The 10,724-nt window shown below is 34.1% G+C and overlaps 1 protein-coding gene across 2 annotated transcripts; it reads left to right on the forward strand.

The window, feature by feature from the left end:
- The first annotated feature begins 4,420 nt into the window (after positions 1–4,420).
- LOC129902787 (protein CNGC15b) lies at positions 4,421–10,389 on the forward strand. Of its 2 annotated transcripts, none has more exons than XM_055978190.1 (8): positions 4,421–4,600; positions 5,770–5,949; positions 6,363–6,915; positions 7,004–7,216; positions 7,664–7,956; positions 8,445–8,556; positions 8,720–8,956; positions 9,473–10,389. In XM_055978190.1, exons 2-8 carry the CDS (start codon positions 5,921–5,923, stop codon positions 10,166–10,168), a joined length of 2,133 nt encoding a protein of 710 aa, XP_055834165.1. In that variant the 5' UTR covers positions 4,421–4,600; positions 5,770–5,920; the 3' UTR covers positions 10,169–10,389. The 2 variants fall into 2 exon arrangements, with proteins under 2 accessions (XP_055834165.1, XP_055834164.1); XM_055978189.1 differs by lacking the exon at positions 4,421–4,600 and adding an exon at positions 4,620–4,865.
- Positions 10,390–10,724: the final 335 nt, after the last annotated feature.

A 10,724-nucleotide genomic window follows, 5' to 3' on the forward strand; every position in this document is an offset into this window, starting at 1 on the left:
AAAGGGTCATGTTGGCTAATAAGAGTGGCCACACCTTGGTAGGGCTCGGTAAGGCCAGAGACTAGTTGAAGAACTAGTCGATAGTTAGCGACCGGGGAGCTGATATTCTTAAGTTGATCCGCCAGAGATTTGAGATATTGACAATAGGTAGAGACATTCGAAAAATCTGCCATGTCTACATGAGTGAAGTCGTATTCAAGGGTGACAGTACAAGAGTATTTGTTATCCTGAAATATGTCACGCAAGCGATTTCAAGCCTCCATCGCCGTGGTGTTGGGTTCAAGAATTGTATGCAAAAGATAATGAGATATAGTAGCATAGAGTCATAGGAGAACGGTGGCGTCAATGGTGGACCACAACTCTTTATCCTCCTCTTGTTGATGTCGTTTCTCCGTGTCCGCTGTCGGAGGAATAATATGATCAATTACCTTATGGGATCTTGCATGAATCTTAAAGAGTTCCGCCCATGTGGGATATTGTACGTTCTCCATCTCAAGAGTGATGGGAACATGGTTCTTGATGTTGGATACAATAAGAGCAGGATGAAAAGAAGATTTTGAGTTAAACATGGTTATTGAGAAAAGAGAAAGGGGGAGAGGAGAGGGGCGGCGGCAGCGGGAATTCGAGAAGAATGAAGAAGGTCGGGTCGTGCCCTAAATAGCTGATACCATGAAATAGATTAATCCCTTGATTTATTTCATTAACCTCATCAGTTTATATACACAAAATACAAGAGTATAATTAGGCTATAATTAAGGAAACTAAATATCTATATATTAGGAACTAAATATATATAATCTGTTAGAATATATTTTCATATATTCTAACAGAAACAACAACGAAATAAAATGTTATGGAAGCTCTATGTATACAACATGCATAAAAAGAACAGTAACAACAATGAATTAATACAAAAACTGGAGCTTTGTATAATTACAAGCGCGCAATACTATTAGTAAGTAAATCAAATCTAATTATTATAAAAACATAAAATTAAACAAAGATAATTAAGCTAGTGATTTATTTAATTTAATAGATAAGTGCCGTCAATGCTGATTAATCTGTCTCCATCTTTATACATAATAATATACATATTAATATCCTCTTCTAATTATGAAGATTATATGTGTATTATATACACACACATAAAATTAAACATGTGTATGTGAAGTGTGATAAATAATCTATTGTAAACATATGCTATGGTAAGTGTTTAGGTATGGATGGAAAGGTTGTCTTGGCAGGGACAATCTAGTATTTCAATTTTATAATTCTGAATTTTAGAATAGTAATTTGAAGTGTTAACAACTGCGTTCTAAATTTAATGCTTATACATATTTAATAATTCTTTTAATATAAAACTATTATTTGAATAAAAAATATTGAATTCGATCGAATGACTTGTCTCTCCACTCCTACTGTATGAGTCACATGTGAATTTTCCAAAAGTCATAGTTATAATTCAATTCTACTCAATTCTTAGCTAACTCTAACAAACGTCAATCTTACCTAAACATCTTTGACAATTGTTACATAAGCCAAAATAAATTTAGGACAATCATTGAACTCCCTTTAGCCCCTATTGTCAAAATATCCAGTTGGATATAAGCTTTTTCTTTTTATAAAAAATAGAAATTATATTCATTTTTTTAATTTGTGCTTAAACAGTTTTAAAAGTTTTAGGTGGGGTTTAAAATGAGTTGATTCGTAATTTAAATATGAATTCACAATTGTAATTTATTGAATTTATTGAGTTCTGAATTCATAATTTATATATAAAATTTTAAAGTACAAATATTTAAGATTAATGAATTCTATCGAATTCTATAATAAATTATATGGATGTGGAGTTCTCATCTAGAAGTTTTACTATTCATGCAATTGATGTACACAAGGAATAATGCAACTATTGTTGTTAGCACTAATTAGTCAAAAATTCAAGCATAAAGGTGGTTAATATAAACACTAATTTATCTATGAATGTTAATGGTACTCATTTAAAGTTGAAAATTTCAATTAGTGGGGAACATATTCTCCCTATGGTTGTACTAATTTTTCAAACAAAAAAAAAATCCTCCCCCCCCCCCCCTTTCTTCTTCTTTCTTTCTAATAATAACACAATGTGATTAATGAATCATGATAAAGTAGAAAAAATAGTGAAGAATATTATTTCTTTTTTAGTGAATCAGTTCCTTCTTTCTTGTTTTCTTTAACATTTCTTCAATTAAAGATTTTTCATTTAATAACAATTTTGGAGAATTTTGTGGATATACTTTAAAACATAACATATTATAAACGTGACGGGCATAATAGAGGGTGGTTCACAAAAAAGGAGTAACAAATTTCTGAAAAAGAGGTGTACATGATATTTTGAGCGAATTTCGTATCGAAATGTGAGAGAAAAATGAATTTTTTTTGTATGCTGTAAATCGTGACAAATATGGTATCAATTCACACATTCCCTTACTATGTACGGTGGTGGGGAAAATCAAAGAGGATGTCGAGTCCTTAAAGAGGAGACTTTATGTGACACCCATAGCAAAGAGAACGGGCTGACGTGGGAGAGTCGAATTATACTGTCAAACTTCTGAAAAAGGAGAGCTTATGATACTTTAGGTGAATCCACCCTGAAATTAATGAGAAAAAAAGAAAAAAACTTTTTATAAGACATAACACAAGTTCACATGTTATACATACTTTTAGGCTAAATAATAGTGTAGCAAAAGAGACAAATCTGTGAGACCTATTGGACCAAAGCGAACAATACATACCCTAGGCTTGGATCGTAACAGTAAGCATGCACATTATTTTACACACATAAAATATATACATTTTAAATATTTGAACGTATTTGATTGTAAAATTACATGTTCAAACAAAATTTCAATTTTAAATTAATTTGATCTTAAATCATATGATCCACTAATCTAATTTCACTCCTAGGTAAATAATTTTAAATCCTTCTATTTTAATCCAATTTGGGCTTTAAAAATATTAAAATTAATTGACTAACCAAAAATAGTGGGGGGTAGATTCCATTTGTTGCTAATTAAGGAGCACAATGTTTTCCCCTGGGGACTAGATTTCCACAAAGTACAAGCCCCAATTGTCCGTGCAATTACATGAAAGGTCAAAACAAATTAGGAGAAAAATCTTTTAAGAAAAAGAAAATTACTTTTAAGATATTAGTCCATTTGAAATAGTTTTTAAAGCTATAGAGATTAGAGAATGATACCTAACTTCATGCTTCTTTTATAAATAAATATTTATAATTACATGTTATAATTATATACTTTTAAATAAATATAGTCTTACAAAGATTTTTTAGTCAATAACAGTAATAATTAATTATTTTTTAATGTGATATTTTCATATGATACGGATAATTTTTTCATGTCAATCATAAATTGAAACTGGGTCCCAAATCTCACTAATTCCATTATAATTGATGTTATTGTATCATTTAACTCTTTGAAACTATTTATGCATTAAAAATAAATTAAGAGAGTAAACTATTTACCTGGACTTACCTCAACTTATTACCATGATTGGACCAAAGGCCCAAGTAATTACAGCACTGCCCCGCCCCTTCTTCGGATGACCAAGTCCATGTCTGTTTTTGCGTGACCTTCATGATACTGTCAAAGTATATACTAAGATAGTATCAATAAATAATTGGGCAGTGTTTATCCCTTCATGATACTATCAGAGTATATACTTTGATGGTATAAAAAAAGACGCGCGAACTTCTTTTTGGGGCATGAAAGTAATGAGGTATTCAATGATAAATAATTTATTTATTTATTGGTATAACAATATTTTTAGTAGGCGCGTTAGCGCAATATAATTTTTTGTGCTCTGATTTCTATTATTATCTATCACTTTTTGTACTTTGATTACTCTATCTTATCTCTGTCTCTCTCGTTATTTGTGTTTTCATATATGCATTATCTAACCTCTTTTTATGTTTTCATGCTCGAAAACAACCGTCCTACCTTGATATGAGTAAGGTTTGCGTACACTTTATCCTTCCCAGATCCCACATTGTAGAATTTCATTGAATTGTTGTTGTTGTTAACCATAGTTATCCCTTAAAAATATAGTCGGCTATCAAAATAATATTAAATAGTGGCATGTGTTTACACTGCCACGTGACACTATCCATTTAGTGAACTCCTTGGATTTTTAGAAAATCCAAAAACAAAATAAATAATCCACCGTTGAGCCAGTTGTGAGCTTTTTTTTTAGCCTGGATAGCTGGAAATATATTCATTTCACACAATTATAATCTTGTCTTTTTCTGCTGATGATACTGTACTACACTTTCACTAAAAATGAAAACAAAACGAAATAAAATAAAATAAAGAAATGTGGATTTTTTTATTATATATATAAGGTCCCATTTTTTGTAACTGAAAATCCTTCTCTCCCAAATTTCTGCAACTGGGGTTGCTGCAAATAGCAAAGGGGAGAGGGAAAATATTATCTATTTATAAAAAAGTTTGTGTCTTTCCATTTTTGGGTTTTACTTAGTGTGTTGGGTTTCTGATTTTTCTCTGAAATTTAGCAAAAAAGAGGGTTCTTGAAAAGAAAAAAAAAGGTTTGATTTTTATTTTTTTTAAGCTTTGTATTGCTGCTGCATTTTGTTCAATCACAGATTATGGTTATTTATAAAAAAGTTTGTGTCTTTCACTTTTGGGGTTTTACTTAGTGTGTTGGGTTTCTGATTTTTCTCTGAAATCATTAAGAAACTAACAGAAATCAGCAAAACCAAAAAAAGGTTCTTGAAAAGAAAATAAAACGTTTGATTTGCTGCACCAGGCTGCCCGTATTTCTGCTGCATTTTGTTCCTCAAAGATTGATAGGTTAGTTGCTTTCTCTCTGTCAGACTTATCAAAGGGTACTAGTATTTTTTCATTTTTACCCCTCTCTACGAGCTGCCACCCTTTAATGAGTCGAGCACACAATCTTAGGAAGGGTATATGGATGCCTGGAACACACACCCTTTAAATTTTTATGTATATATGGTGAATGTCTAACGCTCTTGGTGAAAATTCTGTCTTAGCCACTGGGTGGATGACTCGAACACATAAACTCAGGGTTGGAGATAGAGGGTGTTTACCTTCCAAGCAACCCCTTTTGTCAAATGAGTTCTAGTAGAATTTTTTTTCCATTAATATTTCTCACTGTTTGTAGATTTTAATATATTAATTTTTTTTGTTTGTTTTGCTTCCTTGCTGTGTTCTATATGAATTTATCTGTTCATTATAGAATGTATGACTAATTTTTTGTTTTGTTATAATATATGGTCTAAAGGGTTGATGCATTCTTTGGTTATTGTTTGTTATAATAGAAATTTAGTGCATTTAAGGCTGGTTCTAGGTGTTGACGGATTCTTCCACCAATGGACTGAGAAATCAAAGATATATATATTTTTTAAAAAAAATTTCTGAAGGATGTGGAATTTTTGGTAGACCATATAGCCAGACAATGAGATTTGAAGACTTGGTCGCAAGTTTGACTTGAATTTTTAGTCTATATTTTAGACTTATAAAAGTTAGGAGTATTAATTGTAGAATCTTAGCTACTTTACTTTATGTGCAATATGTGTATGTATTCAACTTTTTCAGTTCTTCACATGATTTCTACTGAAAGAAATAAGAACAGCTAGTTCTCTCTGTCTTGTTTGGCTTATAATTCATCCTGAATCATTTTCTTGTTATTCGTCCGTGATAGTCACAGACCTTCTCTTTTTGTTGTATTCCACAGATCAAAAACCTATAATTGAAGCTCTTGGGAGATTATCACCAAGTTTGAGTATAGTGTGCTCAAACTCTTGAGTACGAGTTGTGTTGCTTTGCTTGTATGCGATTAATTGACTGAAGTCCTGTTATTGGGACGGGTTTTTAAGTCCGTGGTCATGGCTTATGGTAATTCAAGATCCGTAAGGTTAGTCCATTTTGACATATTCCATCTTGTTGTGTTTGATCCTTCATTTGCTAGCTATTATGCTTATCTTTGTGTATCAGAGAATCTGTTTAAACTAGGTATGACATTGTCATCGATTCCCAGACTTTAGTATTATTCGTTTTTTCCCCTTATTTTTAGATTTCTATCACTACTTGTTGTTTCGCCTCGATATCTGATTATCTTGTTGTTGTTCGGTTTGTTGCACTTGCCTCTTTTCCACTCTGTGTTCAGTCGAGTTTATCTTAGAAACAACCTCTCTACCTTCTCAAGGTAGGGGTAGGGTCTGCGTACACTCTACCCTCTCCGGACCCCACTTGTGAGATTACACTGGGTTTGTTGTTGTTGTTATTGATTGTATCGATTATGTTATAAGGTTATATTTTTAATTTCAGATTCCAAGATGATCTTGAATCAACAAAATATGCAGCGATGAATGGAGAGAATATGATTAAAGTTAAGTACAAGATTGATGGATCACGATTACCTGAGCCAGCTAATAGAATGAATGAAAAGGAGCCTGACAGGACTGGAAAATCCTTGAAGGCTAAAGTATTATCGCGGGTTTTCTCAGAAGATTATGAAAGAGTGAAGAAAAAGATACTTGATCCTCGTGGACCTACAGTTCGTAGATGGAACAAGATTCTCTTAGTAGCTTGTTTAATTGGTTTATTCGTGGACCCTCTATTCTTTTATTTGCCTGTGGTCCAAGATGAAGTGTGCATAGATATAGGAACTAATCTTGAAATTGCCCTTACAGTTATTAGATCAATAGCTGATGTCTTCTATATGATTCAGATATATATTCGGTTTAGAACTGCTTATGTTGCTCCATCTTCTCGAGTATTTGGGAGAGGAGAGCTTGTTATAGATTCTTCAAAAATAGCTCAAAGATACTACAAAAAAGGTTTCTGGATTGATCTCATTGCTGCCCTGCCTTTACCGCAGGTTTGTCAACTGGAAAATTCGGTAACTGCATCCTTAGTGAACTAAAGTTGAAATTGTTAACGAATATTTTGTTGTCCATGTGTTTCAGGTATTAATTTGGGGCATTATCCCTAATTTAAGTGGCTCAACGATGGCAAATACGAAGAATGTCCTCAGATTCATTATCATTTTTCAGTACCTTCCCAGACTTTATCTCATATTTCCGCTGTCATCACAAATAGTAAAGACTACTGGTGTTGTTACTGAAACAGCATGGGCTGGAGCTGCTTATAATTTGATGCTTTACATGTTAGCCAGCCATGTAAGTGGATTCCAATAGCAATTTTAAAAATTTACTTTGGTTGCGTATAACATAGCATTAAAATTACACTATTGAGTAATTTGCTCAGAAAAGAGCAAGCAGATCCTGAGGAAGAAAAAGAAACAAAAAACGAGTCTTAACTCTATTGTCAGCCATTAAAGAAGCTCAGAGTTCAAGTTCTAAAAATCGATTTGCTGTAAACGAACCTCATTTCGAGTGAATGATATCTCAAAAGAACTGGAACGTTGAGAGGGGGTTTGAATCTATAATTTGGGGCTATTTGGATAAGATTCGAGCTAGTTTTGGACTGGATTTCAGTCCTAGTTCGTTGTACAAAATTTATACAGTTTTTATCCTAGCATGCTCTCTGAAGCCACTTCCAATTTCAAGTAGTAATAGTAGTTTTTCGTACACAAATCAATGATATTTTATTATTTGCAAATATAGGTAGGAGGAGCTTGCTGGTACCTTCTATCAATTGAGAGGCAAGAAGCTTGCTGGAGACACGCCTGCAGTTTTGAGGAGCGATCGTGTGATTTTGGATATTTTGATTGCCGGAGGGTCAAGGAACCACAAAGAAGTGCCTGGTTCCAGTCTAGCAATATTACAAAGCAATGTAATCCTAATACTAGTGATTACCCTTTTGGCATTTACAGTGATGCTGTGACAGCTAATGTTACTACTGCTTCTTTTTTCAACAAATACTTCTACTGCCTATGGTGGGGCTTGAAGAACCTAAGGTAAGGCACTTTAAAATGTTTAGCGAAGTGAAAAAAGAATTTGAAATTCTTCTATTAATGTATGTGATTGTGGATTTGGAACTTGTGTTCCATCGAAATGGCTTTGTTTTTAGAAAAAAAAACATATTTCTGCAGTCCTTTACATGATAAGGCTTCTGTGTTCCAGAAAATTACAGATGTAAAATTGCCTAGACAGTTTTGACACAGTCTTTTATTTGTATGAGCAACTATTCCTTGTACTGGTGGATAGCTGATGATTATGAATAGGAGATTTTGGCTCCGGTTTTATCATTTGAGCTTTTTTTAAAAAATAAATGAATCTTGACTTCAGTGTCTATCGGAAACAGCCTCTCTGCCCCACAAAGGTAGAGGTAAGGTCTGTGTACATCCTACCCTCCCCAGACCTCACTTGTAGGATTACATTAGATATGTTGTTGTTGTTGTTGTTGTTGAATCTTGACTTCAGTTTTATGTTGTCTGATACACAGTTCTCTAGGGCAAAATCTCGCGACAAGCACTTACATTGGAGAAATAGGTTTTGCCATCATAATTGCAACTCTCGGCCTAGTTCTGTTTGCGTTGTTGATTGGAAATATGCAAGTAAGTCCGCTCATGTACCCTTTAACTGAATTTTAGGCTTGTTGTCCACAACCGTACATGAAAATACTGTCACATTTGAGATATTCTTCAAAGCCTTTAGGTTGTAACATGATTTCAGTTTGTTCGTTGGTAATACATATACACTCACGCACTTCATTGGCAGACATATCTCCAATCAACTACTGTAAGATTAGAGGAATGGAGAATCAGGAGAACTGATACAGAACAATGGATGCATCATAGGCAGTTACCTCAAGAACTAAGGCAGTCTGTACGGAAGTATGATCAATACAAATGGGTGGCTACAAGAGGAGTCGACGAAGAAGCTCTTCTGAAAGGACTTCCTTTAGATCTCCGCAGAGATATCAAGCGTCATTTGTGCTATGATTTAGTTCGAAGGGTGAGTTCTATAGTTGTTTGGTCTTATTGTCTAATATTGGCGTGCATGGGAGTTAGAAGAACTTGTTCTTGAAGTACACTAAGCAATACTAGAATATAGTCAGGGAAACTAAACATAATTCATACTAATAAACTAGAAAGTAGCGTGAGAAAGAAAAAAATTAGTCATTTTTGCATAATACATAAACTGATAAACAAACATTCAATTGGCAAGTTGGCACGCCAATTTTGAGTTTGCACATCTAGACACCTCCACTATGTCTGTTGAACACTCCAACTTACAAAATGATCATCTACACACCTTCAAAATTTATGTGTCAAGTCAGCGGCGAGTCTCCACACATTGGGATGAGTTGGAGTATTTAGTTATTTGTTGATACGAAGTTGAGGTATCTATCTAGATGTGCACTCTCAAAGTTGGAGGACTTACTTTGCCAGATGAGGCCAAGTTTGAGAGTTTGTTTATGTAAATGTTAGTACTATACCTATTGGACTAACCATCGTTAAAATTTGATAGGTTCCTCTGTTTGATCAAATGGATGAAAGGATGCTGGATGCAATATGTGAGAGGCTAAAACCCGCATTATGCACACAAGGCACTTGTCTTGTGCGCGAGGGTGATCCTGTCAACGAAATGCTTTTCATAATTCGAGGAAATCTTGATTCTTACACTACAAATGGTGGTCGTACTGGTTTCTTCAATTCTTGTTGCATTGGTCCAGGCGATTTCTGTGGTGAGGAACTGTTAACATGGGCACTCGACCCACGTCCAGGTGTGATTCTACCATCATCCACTAGGACAGTAAAAGCAGTATCTGAAGTAGAGTCATTCGCTCTAGTAGCAGAGGACTTAAAGTTTGTTGCAGCACAATTCCGTAGGCTGCATAGCAAACAACTAAGGCACAAATTCAGATTCTACTCACACCAGTGGCGTACTTGGGCTGCATGTTTCATTCAAGCAGCATGGCGTAGACATAAAAAACGAAAGGGTGCAGCCGAGCTTAGAGCTCTGGAGAATCTAATGGATGAAACTGAGTCGATAAACGGAGACTTGGATAAAAATGCACCAGCACCTGGATCAGGCTTTGCAGCCTATGCAGCAAGATTGACAACAAGTAGAAGGGGTCTTCACAAACATTCGAGTTCTGATTCCAATGCAGTTAGCTCACTACAGAAGCCTGCAGAACCTGATTTCTCAGTTGATGAAGAATAACTTAAAAAGAGCAAATATATCATATGAATATACAAGTATACAAATGTGATAGGTGTTAATACTATGTACATTGGAATTTCCATGATATTTGTTTAAACTTGAGTTAAAGTAGAGATTCTCTTATTGCTTCTGTGTAAATTATAACAGGCCAAAGGGAAAAGAAATTTGTAAAAAAAGAACTCTGGCTTCAAAATGAGTGAAGATATTTAAATTTTATTGGACTTAATATCCATATTAAAATTATAGATGTGTGAACCTACACTCGAAGTCATGTCACTGGTCGAGTGATGTGGCAGGTTAAGTCAAGTCAAATTGCTCATACATGGCAAGGTTAAGTCAAGTCAAATTGCTCATACATGGCAAGTGTTGATCGGGGTGTATTTGGGACTTTTTTTGGGGGGTTCACATGTATACATGCTCTCCTACTTAGATCATACTAAATAGTAATATTATATTTTTTAAAAAAAATACTTAAATATAGATACGTGAATCCATACTTGAATTATCATATAACGCAATGATGATTGAGTGCACCTTTTTAAGTGAGCTTAGAAAT

The sequence above is a fragment of the Solanum dulcamara genome, chromosome 9 (assembly GCF_947179165.1).
Source record: "Solanum dulcamara chromosome 9, daSolDulc1.2, whole genome shotgun sequence".
NCBI lineage: Eukaryota > Viridiplantae > Streptophyta > Magnoliopsida > Solanales > Solanaceae > Solanum > Solanum dulcamara.